This window comes from Stegastes partitus, unplaced genomic scaffold (assembly GCF_000690725.1).
Source record: "Stegastes partitus isolate 25-593 unplaced genomic scaffold, Stegastes_partitus-1.0.2 Scaffold29, whole genome shotgun sequence".
In the NCBI taxonomy this organism is placed as follows: Eukaryota; Metazoa; Chordata; class Actinopteri; family Pomacentridae; genus Stegastes; species Stegastes partitus.
Genome location: NW_007577760.1, coordinates 613,071 through 638,519, shown reverse-complemented (window position 1 = coordinate 638,519; position 25,449 = coordinate 613,071). Strand labels below are relative to the sequence as shown.

Below are 25,449 nucleotides of genomic sequence, written 5' to 3'. Positions count from 1 at the left end.
TGTTAAACTGTAATTACATTTTAATGTAACAGGCATTGCTCTGTAATGTGGCACATTGAAAATTGATGCACAAATGGGGGTAAGACTATTCAGAACACTGAAGGGATGCAGGGCTGTTCACAAGAGGTTGTGCTGTTTAGGACAATCTGTACCATTCAGAGCATATGTATTTGGTCAGGAGGACTGTTTATGAAGCTCAATTTAAGTAGCATCTGTAGGTTAAGGTATGGACATGGACATTAAACATGTTATCAGTCCCATTTTCATCAAAATTTCAAAAGCAGTTGTAAAGTATTTTATTTTATTTGAAAGCTGACCTGTAGAGTGCAACAAGCACACCTGCGAATAAATAAAGTATAACGCTAGCCTTAGGGCCTGCTAAAGGTCTCTGTTACAGCTAATAAAAAGACAAAAAAAGTGTTTAGCAGTGACAAGTGAAAAAAAATTACAAGAAATAACAGACACTGCAGAAAAGAAAAAACTCAACTTGAAAAACTGAATTTTTTGTACAAATGAATGCAAATGAAGAACATATGCATCGGAGCATATTGCTGTCACTCAAGATGAAGAAAAAGTGATCATTTTGTCACTGTTTTTAAAGCACTGTGCATAAAGCCACAGTACCCAATGCAGTGACGCTGAACATTGGTATTCATAAATTGTAAGGATAGAAAGACGAGCTGCAGAATTGGAATTCTACGACAATTTAAGAAGTCTATGAACATTTTCCGCCGTGTTTGTACAGTGAAATAATTAAATATATCTCTTTAAAAGATGAAAAATCTTTTGCCTTGAAAATCAGCAAAAGGAAGCTGCTCCCTTCAAGGACACAGCTTACTGAATATAAATGTTACATTTTCATGCCAATGGACCTCATGTTTCTGCTGCATGCTGTGGCAATGTATGTCATGACATAAAGTACTGCGCAAATGCTTTTTAGGCTCTACAAGTAAAGTGAGGATGCTTTCAACAGTAACTCCATGGATGCGTTTTATTCTCTTTGACAACCAACCTCATACAAAGCACAGTAATGAAAAAAATAAATAAAAAATCTAAATCAGATCTATAAATAGTGAGACCACCTTTGTTTTCAGGACACCCTTAATTCTCAGGTACACATTTTTCAAAGCACATGATAGGTTGGTTGGTCTCAGTGTAAAACTGGAGTTGGTGCAAGGACTTGAAGTGCAACGCCACTAAGGGTTGCTAGGTGTCGGCTCCCTAAAAAAATCTCTGACTCTTATGAACTCCAATTCAAAAAGTGCCAATTTTGTTCATTATATACTAAGACAATAACATTTTTCCACAGGTCAATTCTCTTCTTGGGGTGTGGGTGGCTTGGCTAACATGTCTGGTCTGGAGTAAATGACAAATCATTTGGACAAAGCAGACCAGAAGGGACATTTCACGGTAAACTTGGGTCATATGCACTTTGATTCAATGTAACTGTGGTATAAAGACTGCTGCCGTTTGCCAAGGAGTTGGTTTAGGCTTTTCTTCAGTTCCTAAGTTTAAGTTAATTGTACGAACAGACCCACAAATAATTATGGTATTTGTTTTTATTCAGCAAATATGAGTTTATTTTCCTAATAGTTTCCTTTTTTAATGCAATTTATAAGTCATTTTAGCACTTGATATAATGTGTACACAGCACTTTGCCTGGTAGCTAATATGCCAGTGATACTATGTGTGCTACGTGCTAGCTTTAAGCTCCACTCAGGATTCAGCATTCTCTGCCTTCACCCAATTTCCCACATTTGGAGGGTCCTGGCTGTAAGCAGAAAAGATTACACTGACCATGAAGCCATTATCTAAGCTTCAGTTCAACTCCAATGTAAACCAATGAGTAACGTCATCACTTACAAAGTCTATTTTCAAACACTGTATGGTCTATGCAAGATGGCCCAAGAATCCTGAAGAATTTGCCACAATTTTTCTGATTTCAGTTGCTTTCATCTTTTGAAGTAATTGCAGACTGACTCAGTGATGTTGAGATGGGACTCTATGGTTGCCATACCATTTAGTATTATAGGTCTTTACGATGCATGATGGGGGGTTTTGCCGTGCTGCAGAAGGAACTTAGCACTGATTAGACAGCCTTCTGATGGGACAAGATGATAAATCACAATCTAACGGTCTAAAACTTTAGCACACTACTGTAGGTTGGGGAGTAGATTTCATTCTCTGATGCACACTGATTTTACTGTTTCCAAACTATTGAGAATTTCCGCTGTAAGAAGTTCGGCATCCTCTTGTGTAAACTTTATTTACGGTGAGACCCAAGTTCCTTTAACTATAAAACAATAACTCTCTTGGTTATAATATTTATTTTATGTATTTATATGGCCTGTAGCTATAAAGCTTGGACTGATTATTTTTAAGCATGTTGTCAGCATTCAGGGACAGGCCCTTCAACAGTTTGTATCCTATCTCCAAGACAGATCAGCCTTGGTTAGAACTGATAATGTGCCATCTTCCTCTGCACCCATTTCACGTGGCCTACCATAAGGCTCTGCATCACATCGTATTTTATTTTCATGTCTATGGTTCCTTCGGGGTCTATTCGCAGAAAATCTATCTCCTTCTATTGTTAAGCCAATGACACCCAGCTGTACCTCTTGCTGAGACCTTGTGACCAAAACAGTGCTAATTCCCTTCTTCAGTGGATTGCTCATGTAAAATTTTGGATGGCAAAACCTTCTCTTAGCCAAACTAGAATAAAAGTGATGTTCTAATCTTCGGCCCTGCAGACAACTTTGCCTCCACCGCAATCGACGCCCTCGGTCCTCTGTTAAGAAATGTAAATGTAAATCCTATATATAGGAAACCATGGTGTCTTTTTTTGGTTCTTGTTTAACACGGGATAAACAAATCGACTCAGATGTCAGCACTGCCTTCTTCCATCTGAGATCATTTGCAAAAATAAAAAAAAAAATAAAATAAACAAAATCATTGTTGCCCGGTAACGTTTTGAAGACTTTGGTTCACTCTTCTTTTTCCCCTCTCACTTCAACGACTGCAGTTCTCTCTATGTAGCTAGTCAGTCAGCCCTATCTCACCTGCAGCTGGTTCTAAATGCAACAGCAAGACTCCTCACTGGTGCCGAGAAGAGAGACCTCATGTTCCATGTACTGGCCACTCTTCGCTGGTTACCAGTGAAGTACTGGATTGATGAAAGCACTGCATGGAATGGCACTAGACTACATTTCTGAACTCCTCAGCCTCTACTCCACCAGACCCCTCCTCCATCCTCTGCACCAACTTAAAAACAGAGGGTGATTCAGCATTTTCAGTCATTGGCCCTAAATTGTGAAATACTGTAGTTTACCACTAACAATTAATTCCTCCTCCCTTGTTGTTTTTAAAACCCACCTCTTTCCTCTAGCCTTTTTAATTGCATCATGACAACACACTGAACAAAATCCTGTCTTTTATTTATGTATTTAAAAAAAAAAAACATCTTATTGGTTACTTATGCGATGTTATTTTTGTTGTGATGTAATGATTTATCTGATCCTTTGTTTCTAATGTGTTGATTTACATTTGTTGTTTTTAATGTGCTTTACAAGTACACTGACTTGACTTAACTTGACAACTTTAGCCTCCCTTCACAAGATTCTTTTCTCTTTTTTGGCCTTTTGCCATGTATCCTTTATTTGACAGTTGACAGAGAGAGACAGAGGGGTAAGACATGCAACAATGGTCCCCTGGCTGGAGGTTGAACTGTAGACATTGTGGGTATGTGGTATGCGCCCCCTGGCGTGTGCGTATGTGTGTGTTTGTGTGTAAAAACGACATAAACAAACAAGAAAACAAAAGTCTATTCTCAAGACCCGGGATGACCGTACTACTTTTTTTTCAACCATCACTGTGTTGGTGTCATTTTATTGCCTTCCTTTTTTTTTTTTTACTATAACTGCATTTTGATTTTTGCAAAAATAATTGCTTCAATATAAACCTTTATACACTCTTTATAATAGTATATCTTATGTGCATCCCGTTGTAGTTATCTTTTCCGTTGTATTGTATTATTAGACACAATACATTGATCAGCTGCAACATTAAAACCACTGACAGGTGAAGTGAACACCATTGATCATATCTTCATGCAATTCTGCTGGGAAACCTTGGGTCCTGACATTCATGTGGACATTACTTTGACACATACCACCCACCTAAATATTGTTGCAGACCTCTTGTAGCACCTCCACACACACACTCACCGAACCACCCACAGCGCCAGGACTCACTGTCGGCAAGATTTTTCACACTGCAAAAACTGCTCAGGAGCAACTTGAGGAATGCAACACGCAGCCTAAGATGTTGACTTGCTCTGCACAGAAGAACAAAGACCACTAGCAAATAACAACTAGAACAAACCAGATCCATGGAGGCCTTACAACCCACAGGATCTCAAGTATCTGCTGCCAAAACCTCAGTGCCAGACACCACAGGACACCCACAGAGGTCAAGTGTCAACGCCCCGTAAGGTCAGCGCTGCTTTGGCAGCACAAGTGGAACCTACACGATATTAGGCAAGTGGTTTTACTGTTGAGGCTGATCGGTGTATATACTTAGTTTTTCTTTTCTTTTCTTTTCTTTTCTTTTCTTTTCTTTTCTTTTCTTTTCTTTTCTTTTCTTTTCTAAATTACTATTCTAAGAATCATTGCCATGATTAATGTCTACATCCTGGACCAAAGGCTCAGCATGAAAGCAGCCCCACTGATGCAAGCACCAGCTGTACAGCAGGAAAGCAGAGGGTGAGGCATAAGGGGCACTGACTTATGGAGATGAAGTTTTAGGTAAAGACTTTTTTTTTTTTTTTTTTAACTGTTGCTTGTTGTCCTGACGCAGTCCTGTCAGGTGATAAAAGTGCATATGTTCAGGTGGGTTTTCCCAGTCAGACAGTTTGGTGAAAACATATGTAAATGTCAGTGTACTTCCCTGCTGAGAGGCATAGTCAAGCCTTCAAAGAGCCTCACATGAAATGCTAGTATGCATTTGAGGTTATTTATACTTGCTATAGTATGAATCCCAAAAATCACAAGTGAAGGGGGCACTGCTTTGACTATCCTTCAGTGGAGATTGAAGGCCTCTTGTAAGGGGATGCAGATGATTAGTATCTATTGTGAATAAAGACCAACTGTGTAATCATTGTGGATGGAGGCTGGAATAACAGGCTGCTGGGCTGTAATTTTTGAGTAATGACAGTTGGTTCCACATTTGCTTGCATATCTGTGAGTTGTATTTTTTGGATGCAAATTATATCTTTATTGTGACGTTCATAATCAAACATTTTCTTCACCATTGTGTGACGCAAAGTGCTACATGGTTATTTTGCCCTGCATTGCCTCTCTCAGGCTGGGTAGTGTTGTGAGAATTTACATTCTCAAAGAAAACAAAATGAGGGGTGAGAACGACATGCTTGACATCTACTGAATTTGCCCAGGATAACAGACAGCTTAGCGTTGCCTTGTATGTATACACAACAGCATGAAAGGGAAAACAATGCTGCATGTCTCTGGTGGTGTTGTCACAAGGCTTGTTTGGTCTTACCTGCTCTCGTTTCACAAATGCTGTCTGTCATCTGTGCTTGTCTTCTCTAATATTTGATCCCTCCTTTTCACAATGGAGATGGCGAAGACTGAAATGCTCAAACGCGCAACTCTGCTCCTCCCCTCAGGAAGGCCTTGTGTCTCTACACGGTGCCACTGACTTGCTAAACTCGACACATGTTTTGTTGACATAATTACAGTATCACAGCACTATGTAAAGCCTGCATGTGCACCGCGAGTTTGCCCTCCCATCTTAACTCGCAGCTCAAACACACCGCCCATTCTGTCAAGCCAACCCCTGAGTCAATAGAACATCCTGTCAGAGTGAATACCGCCTGCCAGCCTGTCAGGCAGCCCCACCAATGCCCACCGGGAGGGAGAGTTATAGCCTCCTATCTGGAATGATCCCCTGGACTTCAGAGGTCAGAGAGGACACAACTATTGCAACTCTGTGTAGGTAGCTGCTATTGTCAATTTTGTGAGACTGCCATTCCCGCAAGAAAAAAAAAAAAAAAAAAATCCAAGAATGCATGACAGGAAAGGGTTGTTTGTGAGTGAGACTGTATTCAGGCGCCACAACTGATGTCCTGATGGTTTATGAATGGGCTTCCTTTTTCTGGGGCAAGATGCCTGCACGAATGCACTCCAGTTTTTCCAAGAGGATGTGTAATACAAGTCATGAGAACTTAACTTTTAATTAGCTAGAAATGAAAGAGCACCTCAGAAGCATGCTTGTATTACATCAACAGACGCTTATGTGCGCTCATTAAGTGTCCTCTTTTTTCATGTAAAGTGTCAAGCCTATCTGTCGTACTCGGTGAGATCCAACAGTGGAAAAGCCAGATTAATCTCGTCTTTGGTGAAGATGAGAAATAAATCAATATTGCTTTTGAGTTCTGATACTATGTATCACAGCGTGAATCATCCACTTATTCTTCACTACTGGAGGGTAACTTTTGGAATTTTTTATACTGCAGCTTCATGATACAACTCCTTAGAGTTTGAGAATCAAAAGCAGAACCGAGATCAATATCAATGAATGCCTCAAATACAGCTGATTGTTTACTGGAATTTTTGGCCGACAGTGTTTGGTTCACCATGTCAAGAGACATACAAATAAAAATCACGAAATGCTGTTGAAACAAGAGCATAGGGTTAAAAAAAAAGAAAAAAAGAAAAAAAAATGGGGGGGTGGGAATACTGGTGTAGCTATTTTAGTAGTGTCCCAGTTTGAAGAAAAAAAAAAAAAAACTCTATTAGGCATTAACAGCTACAACATATCAAAGACAGCGGCACAGTGAGTCTGTGGCTGGCACCTCTTGTTGGTTTGAGCCTAGCTGATAGTCATGTCACATCTCACATGTGTCGCCCCCCCGTTAATTTTTCCTGTGAGTTCCAAGTGAATTTTCTGTGGTCTCAGTGTCCCTGTTGTGAGTGACCTCTTGAGGATCACCCAAAGCCCAGTCTCAAATGAACCCCTGTGATCCCTGATAACAATAACTACTGCTTATCACGCTTTGGCAGCAGTGGGGCTCGGCAAGCCCACGCTCTGGTACTGTGTGTTGCAAATACTGTGATTATTATTTCTTGTGTGAAATGTTTATATGTGATATCTGTCCATGTTTCCTGACACAGTACGCTGAGCTCTGTTATCAAAAAACAAACTCCAATAATGCTTGATTCTTAGGTCATGTTTCTTATCATCAACAAATCCCATGAAAAGACCAAAAGCGCCAATGATCTTACTAAAAAGCTGCCCAAACGTTTGTAGCTCATTCCTCTGTGCCTTAAACCTTCAATGTGGTGCAAAAAATAAATAAATAAATGAATAAATAAAACTATTAAAAACACATCAGTGAGCTACTGTTCCACCATGGGACAAGCTTCCTAAATAAGATGAATGCGGGCGCTGTAGTTTTAATCGGTTCAATTCCACATGTAAGAGCCTCCTGCTGTAAACACTCACTATAGCATTGAATCAGCTGTGAGCGGATTTACGGCTGTTTGAGAAGCATTTACCAAAAATCACCAAAGATTAATGTCTTGAAAAATGAACATGCATAATCATGACTTGTTTTTTAAAGATTTATGTCTTCAGTAATAAAGAATTATGTGCCACAGATAATTTAAATGAACTGGAACAATTTTGGTTTTGGTCCCCTAATGTGCCGGGTGACAACACCAAGTCTTTAGAGTTTCGGGAAAAAGTTAAAAAGGAGCATACAGTGTATGATAGGGAGGTAAAGATGGAGATGAAACCGTGGACTCACCTGTCTGCGCAAGTCCCTGGTCTTTTTGGTCATTTTGTCAATGGCTGAGTTCAGTGGGTCACCTTTCTCTTTCCTTCCAGTCTGTAAAAGAAGACATAAACACCACATTAATACAGTTACAGTACAGGCAATAACAATCCAATCTGGCTGACTGCAAACATTGTGCCAAACAACATATTTTTTCAAGTGACTGTAACAGAGCTTGTAGGACACATTTACTGTGAATAACCAGTTCTGAAAATGCATGCGCTGACATTAGTATGTTCTGTAATTAAACTGGAGTTAGTGGAAACAGAACTGAAACTGTTTGTAATGCTACTTAGCAACTAGCCCATCTGGCACATATCAATTTAGTTGTCGCCAATTCCCCTGTGTGCTACACTTCCTGTTAATGCCAACTCCTACTGGTGGCTTTGGGGGGGTGAAGACTACCACGTGTTTCACCTGATACACGCAGAGTCACCAGCTGCTTTTTTTCACCTGACGGCAGGGAGTTTCACTAGGCAAGCAGCAGCGAGCTTCTCGCTGTTCCAGATTTCCCTACTTTCTAGTTAACAAGCATAGCAACCAAACCAGTAGGAGTCACTGTGGTAGATACTGCGACTGAATCCATCTTTTAAACAAAAAAAATATTGCCAATTGTGTTCATTGAAAAGTCGGCGCAAGGAAAAGGCTTCGCTTTCAGCTATGCCACCTGCGCACTCCATTTACCACTTACAAGCTCTACTGTATTTGCTCAGAAACCATGAAGAAGAGAGGGGTGATTTATACTCCTCCAGTTATTGGATTTCCACTTTTACTATCTGAGTTGGGATGGCAGCTTGGCCTGAAGGTTAGAAAGATGGTGTCAGTGTCTTGGAGCGAGCCATTTCTGCTCCAGGACACATGCTATATACTCTGATCTCTCCAGAGAAATGCAAACAAGTGGGTCTCTGGCAGGGGGAAGTGGTAAAAATCCTTATCATGCTGTTCTGAACGTACTGGTAATTAATGTATTTTTACTAACACTGGCATAAATTACTGTTATTACATTATTAAAAAATGTATTTGAACTGCAATGAACAGGTTTGCAAAGTGCTGTTGCTGTCCTGATTTTCCTGCAAGAACTATGAGTACTACAGTCTTTGCAACTTACAAAACAAAACATCTGATTGATTAGTATGTCATGATTGTTTTGTGAAAAAAAAAAAAGTATTACCAAGGTTTTCATATCCAACTCTGTTTGTCTCTTTTATAAAAACAACTGCAGTTCAAGGCATAAAAATTATAGGCAGCAACAACAACAGCATTAATACAAGTGTGGGAATTGGGATGTGGCTGAAAGAGCATATTTCTTATTAGAAGTGAAGAATGTGCTATATTTACAGCAATGTTGCAAACTCTCCCTCAGGTCCTCTCAGTCAGCTGCTGCAGTTAAAAGTCACCACATCTCAGAATGAACGTCTATAAATAATCACCCATGTTAATTGCTACGTCCTTTTCTATTGACAGCTGATAAATGAAAAAAAAAAAAAAAAAAATGTGGCTCATCTCTCTTTTTAAAACCTGCTCTGTTGTTTCAGAATGGTGTGATTCATGCTGTATGCAAACAAGCCAAATCTGCTAATTCAAAATTTTCACATAGCTGTTGCTTTTTTATTAAAATATTTCTGTTGCGTAAAAAAGAAAAAAAAAAAAAAGAAAAATGATAAGCAGGACGATCAACAGATTGTAAAAGAGAGTCATCTTATGCTAAGCAATACCAGCAGACAAAATGATTTGTATCGTTGCCAGGCAACCACCTGCCCAGCTTAGCATGAAGGCAAATAACGAAACTGCTTATGAACCTTTACAGAACAAAACAAAAAACAAAAACAAAAAGCATACACCTGGTGACATAGAATCCCATTAATCCATGTCTGCTCCAAATGAGGATTTCCTAAAATGGACTGACCACTCCAGAAGTACAGGGTTTAAGCAAAACGGCTATTTAGTCGTTATCCTGTTAATTGAGACTTCAAACGCCTTTGCTTATCTCTGTGTTGCTGCACTATTGTCCTGCCCTTTTGATATCTGAGTGGAAAAGAATGCCTCGTATCTTTGTGTCACAGAGAACGAAATGAGCCCACATCAAACACACACCTCGTGGTAAACTCACCCCAAGGCTGACAATGATTGTCACTTTCTATGGCTTGGTCACTATCAGGTTGTAAAATGCTTGTTTTCACATTAGTTATGAATATGCCTCCAATCACAAAGAGACAGCAGTAGACAGAGAGAGAGGGCCTCCATTGCAAACTCAAACCAACAAAATGGTTATGCCGAAGACCTGGATCCTTTCTTTGTGGTCCTATTTGGTTCAGGAAGTATGTGAGAGCCCCCAACTACTTTGGCCCATCTGCCAGCGTGAGCACTTTCTTTTCTCCTGCCTTGCAAAAGGACTGACATTCAGAAAGATGCCAACTTGAAGACAAACACCCACAATCTTTTTGTGTTTCCCTGATTTTGTATTTGTCATATTCCAAGCTCCACATGCTTTTCAATGTGTGTCCAGGCTGTGGTGAATTCACATGTGTGCAAGGTCACTGATGTGAAAGTACCGCTTAATGAAAAGAGCCTGTAGCCATAAAAACAGATATGATTCCCTTTCTCTCTAATGTATTGCTGGCTTGCCCTTGGCCAAGGCTCATATAGCTTTAGTTTCCGTTCACATGGATGTTAAACATTAGGAATGAGCCATTTGTCTCCCAGCTCATACTATTGCCATTCCCTCTTCTTATAGCAATCACACAATGCAGCCATTTCTGATGGAGCTACAATGAGATATGCTTGAGATTCAGTGAATCCATATTTAGTGACAGAATACTCACCTGACCCAAACCTGACTACTGCACCATACGCATGTGGTTTTATTATGCTCAAAAGCATTAATCTGAAATATACAGGAAATGGCTTTCAGCCAGTTGTTGATTGACACAGGGGGAGGAGAGGAAATGAAGATAGTATTCAGTTGCCTTCCATTATGTGTCATACAAGCACTCACACTTTGATGTCCATGCAAAGACAAGCTCTTCTATGCCAAAGCAGGGGACATGACAGCATTAGTCATTGTGTTGCCTAAAGAGCCTAATGTGTCATTAAGGCTCCAGAGGGATGCACAGGATTATAGATGCTCACCACCAAAAATAAAAAGGGGTTTAACTGGAACCTTTCTGAGGACATTTCAAACATATTGACATACTGATAATATATAACTAATAACCTTCATTGAAAGAGGAAATGGTCAGGCAGCAAACAGATTCTCTCAGTATTCATAGGATGAACAGACACACTGATACACCAGTGTTTTTTGCTATTATATTTTCTAGAATAGGAAACCCTGGCTGTTTTATTTCTCAATACTCTTTAATCTGAGTTAAGGAGATTAAAACAGCACCGTGATGTCAGGCTAAAGGGACAAAGACCCTGCACCTGTTATTTTGAGCTCCTATAAGCAACTGAGCAGGACTTATTCCTGTGTATATTTTCTTAGAACTTCCACAGCCTTTTGTTTAATGTTGAATCTTTAAGATCAATGCAGCATACTTTTGACAGTTCCAGTAAGTCAAGAAGACTACAATTACTAAAAATATGCTTCCCTTATACTGTAATTACTCTACTGCTTTGATATGTCAAAGCTCCTTCACCATGGGATGAAAAATGTATTGCTCATGTTGGGTTTTCTGCAAAACATAAAACACCCAATTAAAAACACTACGCATGAATCCCCCATCACAAACTTTATATGCAAGGCAGCGTACAATGATGAATCATAGGTTAGTCAATGTGTCGGGCTCATATTAAGCTCGGCTCGGTCAAAAGTGCAGTGTTTGATAGGTGCGTGCACACTCGTGTGAGAAACAAGCTGAGTCACATTACTGTATTCACGTGACTACATGTTTATCTGGAAATCTATTTGACTTTCTTCCATTCCTATCCAGGTGTGCCCCGTACGTGTAAGCAATTGTGCTCTCCAATTCACCGCTATTAAAAGCTTGACAACACGGCTGGCTGTTGATTCAATTGTCTCCCATACAGCAACATTGATTGCTTAGTTTTTGACTGCCACATAATGGAATGTGCATGTTTGGTTTTCTGGTAAACATAATTCCCCATGGTGCTTTGCAGACAATGTTCCCAACTGTCCCCATCCATTATTTTCCACCCCCCCACCCCCCGGTGTGCACTCATTCATTCTCTGTTGGGGAGAGGAAGACAGAAGAGGGTGCCTGAAAATAAGCATCTAGTGTGTGGGGTAATGGAGGCAGTGGAAGTGGAGTTATTCTTACCCACTCAGGAGACGGCTGGTGGACGGTAAATGCTGGTGAAGCGACTGAGGGTCTCTGAGTGTGTTCGCTCTCTCAGGCCCTTCCAAAGTAAGTGTGTAATTCAGTGGTGCACTACAAATTGTTTTGCTGCATTTTTGACCTTAAACCCTGTAATGATGACATAAGACATATAGTAGTGTCTGCACCAGCTGAATAGTGTGTGGAAGAATGCCGCATGTGGATGCAGGAATGCTGGTTTTCCTTTTCCCAGTTATAGAACAGAATAGAAATACTTTATTAATCCCCAAGGAGAAACTTTACAGCACAAAGAGTAAAGTTACCGCCACCGTAAATACTGACAAATAAGCAAAAATAAACAATAAGGAAATATAAAATGCAAAATGTACAATAAGGGCAATATGTCTAAGTAGAAAAGTCCGATGTGAAGTGTAGCGCAAATAATGTATAACAAAAGTGTGCAAAAGGCAATTTCAATGACGGCCTATTTTGACAGTTATTTTGAAATGTAAAATAAGAGGCAAGGTTCAACTGTTCTTCAACAATTCAAGTATTATTTCGATAGCATCAGATATAGAAGTGCACTGTGTGAATTTGTAGATCAATGTTTTTGAAAGAAGTGGAGAATAACACATTTTACCATTTGGCTCCCTGATTTCTTAATCCAGCCTGTTCTCTACGTTTATTTGATGGTATTTGTGAACATTATGTGGAATAAATGTCTAAAGCTTTTATTTCAGGCAACAAAGAAATTAATAAATAATGCTGGCAACCAATAGTTTTTGGACGCATCAAAAGAAACGAGGAAGGCATCCACTTATTAACTGATTGTTCTTCTTCTTCTTTTTTTTTTTTTTTAAATCTCCACGCCTATGAGCCTCCCTTGAAAGTAATGCAATAAAAATGACAATGGCAAAAAAAAATAAAAAAGCTGAATCTGAGAGGTAGCGAACAAAGTGAGGAATGAATCTGGTAATTCATAGGCAATAACATGGCAAATCAAAGGAAGGGGCAGATGAATCAGAGGGAAGAAAACACCAGTCAGGTGGAAGGGAGGGGGGGCATAAGGCATTGTGTCTCATTGTCTCCCAAGATCAATGTGTTAAATGATATCAATTCCGGCTCCTTGTCAATTCAATTAGGCAGGAGCGAGAGGTACAATTACTGTCCAATGTGGTTACACTGTCTGCAGCAGGCTTAAAGGGGAAGGCAAGCTGATAACAAGAGGATGAGAAAGTGTTTGTGTATGTGCGAGCTGGGGGAGGGGGGATAATAATAGTGGTAACATGTTGGTCGGGTTACCAGCAGATAATGGGTAGCTAGATCCTCATTAAGATAAGTTGTGCTCTCTCAGCTGTAGTGCCACAGATGGGCCAATTTGACTTATTCTCATTAAGTGCAACTTAAAGAGGTGCAGCGGTGGCTATCAGCTAGTTTGATTACAGGATACCGAAAAAAGAAAACACGCTAGAACGCCTGCGGCCGGAAGGATACTTCAAGATGAGCGCTTCTGATTAGAATTTCTTTTTTCTTCTTTTAAATGAGATGACAGAGCAACATAGTACAGAAATAGATTCCATAACATAACCTCATTAAAGCCATCCTAAACTCCTATGATACTCATAGATATAGAGTGGAGTGCACGATGAAATGCTGCAGCAAATAAGTGAATAAATATCATTCACAGCACAGCGAGAGGAAGACAAGGGAGGTTATGAATCCATATTTTTCTGAGTGTGTGCACATACATTTAAAAGGGCCAATTAGCTGCATGTTGTTCTGAGGGGGTCAAAGGTATTAAACACATTTTAAAAAAAAGCTGGAAAGATGAAAAGATTACATGCCATTTTGTGTTTCCATTCATCCATTATTGATATCCGCAGGGGACGGATCCTATCTGAGTCTATCACAAGGCTAACACATACAGACAGACAACCATTCACACTCACATTCACACCACAGGCGGTTCTGCGTCAGCAATTCACCTGCATGGATTTAAAAAAAAAAGGGGGGAAAAAACTGGAGCATCAGGTTTCCAACTGGTGCTCCAGTTTTCTCCGTCATTTATTTATTTGGAGCAGCAACATGCAAAGTTGTTACGAAATTTTAATTGTCAATACAGGTAAAGATACAGCACAACCTGCAGTCAGTTTCAGTGTTCTTTGTTTAGAAATAATGATATCAGTCAGCTGGGATGTATGTTTACCGCATGCTGACTGTGATGTCGTTTTGCTGCCGGCCAACTTAAAAGAAGGCAAAGACGAGCGTTAGCCATTTTCACACTGTTAAGGCAAATCACTGTGGAAGCAGGCCTCCACAAAAATAAAGCATTTTGTTGTTATTTTCATTTTGATGTATTCCCTGACAAAAGTTTATTATATACAAACAAGATAACTCAAATATTTTTTGACCTCCTCTTGGATCCATGACAATTTAATAAGCTGAAAAAAAACAAAAAACAAAAAACAAAACGGTAGTTTGTGATGAGCAGTGTTGCACAGTACACATGATTTTGCATGACACTGACCAGATGCATTATTTCTACACCTTGCCTTCCAGGTCTTTCCATGGTTTGGCCTATCTTTGTGACTGTCTGGACATAGTTTTATTCTGTTGTATATCGTAAAATAAAACTGAAATTAAATGTTGAAAAGATAAAAAAATAAATAAAACCAACTTGTTGTAGGCTTTGATTAATACATGAATGCCGTACTAATGTTTTAAAAGACATGCACATAGGTCTGACCAACTCACTTTTTTCTTTCTTTTTTTCTTAATGAGGAGGTTTAATGAAGGTGATAATGACTTCAGACAGTGGCTCTTAGCCCGTAATCCCCGGTGCACTACATGTTATTTATTCTCCTTTATGTTCCACTAATTGTACACATTAGTTGTAATTTTGAGAAAGGCCAAAAGAAAGCTCAGGTTGCCTGTACAACTACAAACCCATCAGAAGCAAATTTCAACCAGCATTACCAAAAATCTTTGGTTGTATTCGTCGTAAATTGACTAAATGCTTGCTTGATCAATGACTATAAATATAGTACATTTTATCACACTCCTAATCTACGAAGACCTGAAGCAACACATGCTTGTACCTGTGGTTGTGTTTAGAAGGGGCCTTAAGTCTTAATGGGTCAACCATTATTTATATGTATTTTTTTGTTTGTTTTTTTAAACCATGTTTAGCACAAAATTAAATATCCAAGGTTCCATTCCAGCATTTGTTAGGATGCTGTTAGAAAATCATAAAGTTATTTAGTGATAACAGCACACACACGTGCACTTTTTAAGCCGAATAAGATTCTGCTATGAGAGAATGAATGAGAATGCAAAGCTCCTGTGCAGAGCCTCAGGACAGCCAGTGCACTCCCAACCTCCTATGTGCTGCGCATCCTGGATCGTCTTCTCTTTTCTCCTTTCACATGGTTGCCCATAGTATCTGTAACAGTGCTGTTTGAGCCTGGCAGTCTCTTGTCAGTTAGAGTTAATATAGCCTTGAACGGTACTGCCTGAGGAGGAGCCGGAGTGCCTTCTGGCACAGACCCTCTTATGTTTAATGGCTGATGCCGTTTGCTTACTCCTCTCATTACACTGGCTCATGTTTAGACTGTGAGCCTGTCACTGGCTATTAGCATCTGTGGTCAAGCAGGCTGTGGATGAGAGGAAGCATCTGGCTTATCATCAAGCACATCGTAAGTATGAAACTAGAATTACTGCCTCGCGGTTGTATGTCTTCACCAACCAGGCGAGTTGCAGTTTAGTATCCATGTCTGCCCAAATTCATATTAAATATGTAGTGAACACTTTGGAGGAATTTAATGAAATGTATTAAGTTTATTTTTTTGGGGGGTGAAATAGAAGTTATCACTATTTTGACATTTATGATTCCAGTGAATAATTTCCAGCAAGAAACACGCTGTTTTCACTTAGAGAATATAGATGTTGCTACAAAGCTGCTACAAGTTCTCCAACACTTCACACACGTCTTCAACTCGACAGCAAAGAAGATCTATACAATCATGATGGCCAAGATTAGTGTCATCAAACCAGTGTCCGTCCAAATGTAAAACACAGCCAGAATCTGCCTTCCTGTTCTTGGGTAATGGTGTTAAATAATGGCCGGAAAAGCATTTTTAAAGGACATTTATGATGCCGCGGTGGAGCTGACCTTCAACCTTTTTGGATATAAAATGTCACAGCTTCATCATTTTGTCCTTTTAGACATTTTTGCAAGAATTTGTTATAATAAGCTCATGTATTCCTAAATTATGGCCAAAAACGTGCTTTGTGAGGTCAGTGACTTTTGACCACCAAATCGAGATCAGTTCATCTTTGAGTTAAAGTGAGCGTTCACATGGCTGCTGCTGATGCGGAGGCATAATGAGCAGTTTATTTAGGGTCGAGTAAACACAGAATGTGTGAATGGATACGTGGTTAACTGTTAGCCTTGTGCAACCCAAAATATAACCCTGAGTGGCAAAGCTTTGGAAATAACAATAAATTGATCCGTACATAAAGTATAATATTCTAGCTAAATGAAAGAGAGCTCATGAGACAAGGTGGTGCACATGCTGCCTTTGTCTCATCAAATGGCACAGAGAGTGAAAGAAGTGTGGATGGCATGCAACAGAGGTCCTGAGCCAGAATCAAACACAGAATGTTGCAACGGTACACATCTAAAACTTCAAGGGCGTGGGGACGTCCCTTTATTGGACCCTGGACACTTCACTTTTATATAAGCGATCATTTCAACATGTGCACAAATAATAATAATAATAAAAGTTGACATAAATAAAAAGAAACAGTAAAAAGAGAGAAATAAGGCACAAAGCAGAAACTGCAGCAGAGACAGAAGCAGCGGAAGAAACTGACAAAAAATAAACAGAAACACACACAAAGCAAAGGGCATCTGTTTGCATGTCTATCTCCTCAGCGTGCCCTTTGTTCAGTTGCCAGATGTGAACAAAAAAGTATCTGATTGTACTTTTTTTTCTTTTACCAAGAATAAAATGCGCACTTTGGTCTCGGGAAGCACACATTAAGTGAAAATCTGCCTTGTTCGGATGGTTTCAAAAGCCCTGCTTAAAAACTGAAAAAAGGCTGTAATGTATAAATCTGTCATAACCTGAACCAAGGTCGTGAATTCATGGATGCAAACCAGTTTGAGAAAATTTAGACCTTACATAGCCGTTTCACATAGATGAGGGCAACAGGCACCATTAAGACTTTATTATCCATTTCCCTTTTGTCTGATTCAGTATAATGGCACTACGAAGCTGTAAACTATTACCCTCCTTTTTCTTCTTTCTTTCTTTCTTTCTTTCCTTCTTTCTTTCTTTTTCTTTTTTTTTTAACAGTAAAAGGAAACCATCCCACAACAGCCTGGAAAGGTTTGTCAGTTACCGAGTCAGTGGTTGGCCTACTTGAAAAGAAACCTTCCTGAACCTACAACGTGAACTGTCTAAAAGAAATAAACACGCTGAAACTCTGCCGTAGTAATCGTGGTGTTTTTGATTTCCTCATCTCTTCATAGTTCAAGCGCTGTTAAAAGAACAACAAAAATAAAAAAAAAGAATAGGAGCATGGACAGAATGGAGAGGGTTAAATATTAAGTGCGGTGGGATGTAAGCCAAGGTTTTAGGTGCATAGTTTCAGGAGAATAAGAAAAGGAGTGAGGGGAAATGTCTGGTTATCAGACAGAAAGAGAGAGAGCAGGGAATAAAAAAGTCTAGTCCTGCAGCAGCAGTATGGGGAGCTAGAGCAATGCTGCCTGCAGCCTCCCTGAACTGAATAGCAAGTAGTTTGCGAGGGAGGGACTGAAGGAAGGGCAGCAGGAGAGAAGAGAAGCGAGGGAGGGAGAGGCTGAGAATAGGTTAGAGAGGGTGAGAAAATAAGAGAGCGGTGTGATATCTGTGAGAGCAGAGCTGTGGTAAAGAGAAAAAAAATGAGTCAATGGGGTGAGAAGAAGGTTTGAGTATCATTGATGTACTTTTGTTTCACCGCAGAGCTGAAAAAAGTCAATTTATCACACACACGCACACACACACACACACACTTACCTATGCATGCATACACAACCATGACGTGGCTGTCTGTGGGTGTGCGGGACTGGTTTTTGAAAAGACTAAAGCTTCAGCAAAAGCCGAATGCTACAAATCGGCTAGAACACCTGAAACAGAGCTACTGTAGGTCAATCCAATTCCAGGACCTGTTCTTAATATTGGCAGACATAATCCCATTTCATCATTGTGTTCTCTTCCCTGCATTGCATCATTGCATTCCCCGACGTCCTGTAACAATCTAACCAAACAATGACATCAATTAGGGGACACAAAACAGATTTTACTGTGAGGGTCAAATTCTGCAGTAATTTTCATTTACATGTATGGCCCTACCTGAACCCCTCAACTACGTACACCTGAACCTATGTCCACCTGAACCACATCTAATACGTTAAATAGTGCGTTAACAGTGGTTTTGACTGTGGCTGTCACGTAAATGTAATATATACTGTGATATGAAAATGGCAAGAATTAGTCATTCCACAATGATTCCAGTGATTTTGTAGGGGGGTGCATCTGCGTAGCAAATTAAAACAAACAAGACAAAAAAAGAAAAAGAAAAAAGATAGAAAGAAAAAAAAAAAATCTTTTTTGCTTTGGATGGCATTCAGATCCAGCTTTGCACTCATCATACAGAGCTTTGAGGTGCTGAGTTAAATGGTCAAACAAATTAGTTGTGTTGCTTCGCATAGTGGAAACAATCTTAAGACATTGCAAACAGAGTACTAATTTTGGTCAGCAGCATCCTTTTTGTCGCAGAAATATTTCAATAAAACTGACTGTGGCTACACAATTACAGTCAAAATGATAACCATGGTTAGTTTGATCATGCTGATATCATGATTTGCCTATCTACCACATTATTCATTGACTTAGAGACAAAATATTTCGCACTTTCACGTTTAAATAACCATAGCGCTGCTTGTACTTCCATGCTGTGCAACATTCCTTCGAATATACATATGCTTACATCAAAATTCACTAGAATTTAGTGGCAAAATATAAACTCTACCTAAAACACCTCACTTGCTGAACTTCTGCCAATCAAAACACACTATAATTTACCCCAGTCCCCTTAACGCCTCACTAAAGGCTAACAGCAGGATGTCGAGGTGGCCGCAGTGCTGTGCTATCACAGGAGCCTCCGGTCTTCCTGCTCAGTTACTGTAATGTGCACAACTCAGACAGGTGTGTGACCAAAAATTACTTTGAAAAGAGTGCAATAAGGCCTTCTAAGTTCCTCAAGTTGAAACCAAGCAGGTTATGATGTGTGGAACATAGTAAAATGTCAATATCATCATTGTTTGTGTTGCATTCTTTTGCTGCAAACAACTTTTTCAGTGTCTCTCTCCTTTTCCTGTGCACATGTGGAACATGTGGAACAACAACAAACTCCATGTCTTGTAAATAAAAGCACAAAAGAAAGAGAGAGAGAAAAAAAGATGATGCTCTATCATACAGACTTCTCTTGCAGATTAGTCATGGAAAATGAGAACTGTGGGAGTTTTATTTTTGTAACGAGCAGCACAAAAAGTTGTTACATGATGTGTTTCAGTTAACTTGCGTGACTTCACATTGCGCATGTGCATATCGCTATGTCAATGCTGAAACGATTTTTTTGTGCAGCTCTACTCAGAACCAAATAAATGGGTAAGGGAGTTACCTACAGTATGTCACAGTTTTTAAGCTGGATATGCAGCATGCTGTCAGGAAAAGAGTCACATTTCAGCTAGTTTATGACGACTGATACATTATGTCTCTGTTGTGCCTTGAATTTCCAATGGCACGTATAGTTCAATCAAAATGTATCAAAGGTGCAGCTGTCTGTGCACAGAAACATATCGCATGAATTTCTTTGAGCAAAAAAGCGGAAGATAAAAAAAACGTGCAGAGGCAGAGATAAATAAGGGAGCAGACTGTTGTGTCTAGACATTATCCACCTTCACAGTTGCCACGGACTCCATTCCTGCTTGCCTGATGGTCTCTTTCGGCTCATTGTTCGCAACTGTCAAACCCACCACTCACTACGTGACCTTTTAACTATACTGTGTAGAGCCCAGGATTACAAGTCAGCGAGATAGCTGCTGAAACCTGAAATGACTGACGAGAAAACAAGTTTTTCAGACACAGATTCATTTCGGTCCCATTTCATCTTTTACACTGCTTCTCACAAATGACATGTAATGGGGAGGTAAGGAGGGCGGGTGGGGATGTCAGTGACGCAAGCGCACACACAAAAGGACAGATTCAAATTATACACAGCGGGTGACCAGTGAACGAGTTCCCAAGAGCTGCTATCTCTTTGCTGTTAATTTAAAGGTGGCGGTAAGGAAGGGTTATAGAGAATGATATGAGCATTTCTGTAAACCCGGATAATGATGACTCAAGCTGCTCCTTTGGGTGGGTTGCTGTTTCGTAGGTATCACTAATCAGGGATTAGGGTGGTTGGGAAAAAAAGGAAAAAAAAAAAAAAAAAAAACGGCCTCAGGTCTGGCAGCAAAATGGAGCCAGCAGAGGATCAAATAAAAACTTGCTAATGATAGCATGATAACAGTAATGCAGCGACTGTCTGAGGCAGCTGAGCCCACCGCGGAAACAGTTACTGTATACACAAACACAGATATACTGTATAGCGCTAGACAACAGGGTGTTCCCAATGCTGTAATGATGCAGGGTGCAACCGCTTCAAAGACTGCCGGGCTGGCTGAACTGGTGGAATGATTATGTCTCCCACTATCCTTTCATGTGGGCTTTGTCAGTCCAGCCAAGCTGCAGCGCAAGCCACTAACAGTTGTTACTGCTATTAGTTGCGAGGAATAAGGAACAGTAAAGCCACAGAATATCTGGAAGTGATGTAAGTGCACTGCGTGAGGATGGATCAGGGGACAGGACTTACTGTCATGGTGGGTGTTTGGGGATTGATGTCTTTTCAAAGGACATCTATTCTCTTCCTTAAGCTGACTTAGAAAATGTATTCGTACAATGGTCACAGCTGCTAGAGCCCAGCCAGTATTTTCAGGAAATGACATGCAGACATCACCCTTGAAAATATTGGCCGTCATTTATCAAACTGTCTTGGAAACGGCACCGATTCAAACACTAGGAGAGACATATGAACCTCTCTACAGCTGATTTATTAAACTGTCGCACAACATCTAAATGAGCACTGATTTGATCACAGACTGATAAATTGATTCAGTTGTGGAAACAAGGACATGCTGCACCAGTCTTTTATTTACATACGATGGACCCTAATTTATGTGTGTTTGGCAGCTCTTGGGCGATTAAAATGGCTGGTGTAGCAAGATTTCCATAACCTACCAGACTGAGATTCACCACAGAAGATGGTGTGAATGAAGCCTACGATGATAATCATTAGTTCTGCTGCTCAAAATTATTGGCACGCCTGAATTCCAAGTACATAGCTCATGAAAATCCTCAAAAATAAATGCAAATGAATACACTTTGTTTAAGTCCAAGGTTTTAGGCACATTCTAGGCACCCTTTCATTAATATGTGGTTGTGCACCTTCCTTCTTGTAGTTTCTCCCACCCCTCCATTGCTTTGCATTCATGCTCTTGGTACGAGTCCTTTTCACAATGGCCAATTCTCCAAAGGATTTCAGTGGGGTTATGGAAATGATTTTATTGCTGGGCAGTTTAAAACACTCCATTATTTTCTTTTCTACCATTCTTTTGTGCTGTTCATTGCATGCTTCGGGTCATTGTCCTGCCGAGTAACCAAGACCTTCGCCTCAAACCTTGTTTTCTATCGCTGGGTAACACGTTTTGCTCTAACATATCTTGGTAACCTTCTGATTTCATCATCCCTTTGATACATTCAATGCTTCCAGTACCAGAGGCAGCAAAGCAGCCCTGCAGCATGATGGAACCTCCACCATGTTTTACTGTAGGCAGGGTGTTCTTTTCTTTATGCGCTTCATTTTGTTGCCTATAAACAAACGGCTGCATTGCATTCCCAAAGAGCTCTACTTCTGTACTTTTCTGTTATCCCCGAAAGACTCTGGCTTATCTGTAAAAGTTTTGGCAAACGTTCGTCTTGCTTTTTAGTGCCTTTTGTTCAATATCAGTGTCCTTTTCTGCTTTTGTCCACAAAGTCCTACTCGGGTTATAGTGCGGTATACGGTCCGACTTAAAGGCACCACTCTAGAAACTCTTTGGATGTCTTACGTGTTGTTTTTTTCAACAAGCCACAGCAGCCTTTGCAGACTTCTCTCATTCAGTTTCTTCTCTGTGTCACATCCTGGATGCCTTAACACATTTATACCTTGACTTTTCTCCCATAGTCTACTCGACAAATTATCAAAACACAATAGCAAATAAAGAGCATGAGTTATTTTTTTATTTAAAAAAATAAAAAAAAGTTTTCTGTAAATCCAGCAGTGTGTTTGCAAAACTTTGTCCGATATGTTGCTACTGTGTGCTCTGCTCCTGTAAAGTATGAGTAATCTGGGACTAGCATAACAGGAACTGGTGGCCATCACAAGGAGGGTGAAGTGTGCCCCCCGGCTGGTCAGCCTTATTTTCGATGCTGTGACAGGGTCAGGTCCCTGCCATGGATTATCATCTTAATTATGTACGGCTCATCTGGTCGACAAGGCAGCCATGAAAGACTGTAAGTGATAGAAACATGACATGATGAATCATGTCAGAACTAAGGCAACTTTAACAGAGTGATGCCAACAGTTAATGTAGCCAGTGGTTTGTCACCCAGGTGTCAAAAAAAAAGGCGGTCCTCATTACGCACCACAGGTACAAGCCGGCCGGATAGTCGTGCAGCTGAAAATGCTATATTTATAGTTGAACACAACACTGGCATTAGGAAAATGTTGCAAATAAAAGCTCATGCTCAGTTATGCTTTTGGTATTTTTTTAAAAGGCCATCATGACCACATATTGTATAGTGGCTGCTGATTAAAATTATGCCCCTGAACGGAAGGCTCTTAAGCTTCAAATAATTTCATGAAAGTACCACCCACACTGCCAGAGTTTAGCAGTTTGTCAACAAGTTCATGGCTCCGTAAACAAAGGGTGATTTTGATTCAGCTCCAGATTTCTAGGGCTGACATTACTGGGGTGGAGAAAGTAAATCATGCAAAACATTTTTAAGCAGTTAGACACTGAACACAATACACGCATAGACACACACACAAGCACAAAGAAAGGCGAGGAGAGGAAGCGAGGCTGAGAATTCTTCTTCTTGTCAGAGGATTTAGCTGCCATTGTCTGCTGCCAGAGACAGCACTCTGCATTTTAATCAAGAGTGCAGTTTTGAATCCAGTGGTCCTATGATGTGATAACCACTGTATTTTTTGCTTCTACTGAGTATGGCTTGGGGATGTGTCATCATGTAATGTCACGTTAAGCAGATCTGGTTGGGATGTAGTTATCTGTACATTAGCGATGTGGTCAGGTTAGCCAATAGACACTGACAGGGTAGATAATGTTCGCAGGTGCAATTTACACTTTTTTTGGGCTGAATTAACTCTTGCAGACGTGTCAGAGTAGACAGAGAAGATCCTTGTCAACACTTACAGTCAGAACGCCCTGTTTTTAAATGTGCAATGTCACCTGTCTCTTGTACATTAGAAGGAAAAGAGGTCAAGTCTCACTTCATTCTAATTACATTTTTAGATTTCACCAACAGAATGCCTGAGCTACTGATACAATTCAACGTGGCTAAATCCGCTTTAAAGACTGTGTGGGTGTTTAAAAGCCCGAACACAAAGATAGATAAATGCTAACACCTATATGGTGTAAATATCTGTACTGAAACGCACATCAATAAGTCATATAAATGGTAATAATTGGCCTTGTGACCTTCTCAAATAAAGGAGATTCAATCAATGAGTCAGGCTGACTGAAGAGAAAATTAAGCCATGATGTACACTAAATGTGGTAAAGCAAATTATTACTCCTCTTAAACTGGTAGATGTGCAGTAATTTCAGTTAGGGCTTGGTGACAAGGATAAATCAAAATTAAATCTTGAAGTTTTTAAGCTTGAACCTAACTCAGAATCACTATTTTCTTTCCTGCAGTGTAACGGACACTACAACATAACAGATATAAAATATTTTTCGGAGGTGAAGTGCAAGACAGTTGAGAAGAATAATAAAAGCCTTGCACCACCTGCAACACTGTGCATATTGAGAGAGTACAGGTTATTCCAAAGACCTATGGACCGGTAGTGCTAGAGGCCAAAACTAAAGCGTGGACATCCACATTAATAATCCGTTTCAGCACAGACAGAGCACACCGATTCATCTCCTCCTGCTGTTTGTGTTTCAACGAGACACCTGCCTAATATCTGCAGACTGTGGCTAGTTAACGTTAGCTACCCAGCGGGTGCAGGCATTGTGAAAGAAGGGGAATCTGCATACTTTTCTGCTGACTCCGGTGACTTGATTTTTGCTCAAAAATAAATGTCTTAATTGATTTTTATAACAGACATTTTGCCCGCTGCAAAAAAAAACAAAACAAAACAAAAAAGGAATAATCCTTTCATTGCTCTTGACCAGAACACTGGGGATCTCATGAGGATTAATAAAGCACAACCTCCACAACCCAGTTTCATCATAAAAATCCATTGTTGGGGATTCCCTCTGTGAAAAGAAAGGACATTGCTTGTTTGTACTAAATTCTCGGTGAGAGAAAGATGGTGAAAGTGCTTTAGACACAGGTGTTCTACTTTAGTGATAAACATTAGTAATAAATGATTCAGGAGCGCAGCCTGGGTTCTGTGCTGTTACCATGTGAAACTGTGTAATCTGTGAGACAATTACTGAATATTACTTTGGCAGAATTCAGTCCGCAGGATACAATTATTGAGCGCGTAGACTGGATTGCGCTTGCTTTGCTATTTATCGGACTATCTTTCAAATGTTTATTGATAATTTTACCTATATATGGGGGCGGAAAAGTTTAATCCATGGAGTGTTGGAAAAAAAGACAAGCAATTTATCACACTGAAGCAACATGCAAGCATATGCGCACAGACTCACACGCGCAGCCACACCAACACGAGCCCACTCAGACACTTGAGTGCAAGATTACAGTGTTTAACCACTAAGCTGATGTCAGTGTAATTTTATCAAGTGCTATAGAAGTTGACCTAACTTCTCCTAATGTGACCCCGCTTGCTTCCCGTGGTGCCTGTGACAAAGCAAAGCACGGCATTATGGGACAAAGCTGACATCATTTCAACTTTTTTCAGTATCATCAACAACTGAACCAC

At 40.0% G+C, this 25,449-nt stretch overlaps 1 protein-coding gene across 1 annotated transcript in view; it reads right to left on the bottom strand.

Annotated features, from left to right (window-relative positions):
* The window catches only part of ctnna2 (catenin (cadherin-associated protein), alpha 2), a 322,230-nt gene that overhangs the window by 91,830 nt on the left and 204,951 nt on the right, over positions 1-25,449 (bottom strand). Inside the window, exon 8 of the mRNA XM_008298545.1 lies at positions 7,826-7,906. Within this exon, the coding sequence (XP_008296767.1) occupies positions 7,826-7,906 (81 nt within the window). The remainder of the gene's footprint in view (positions 1-7,825; positions 7,907-25,449) is intronic.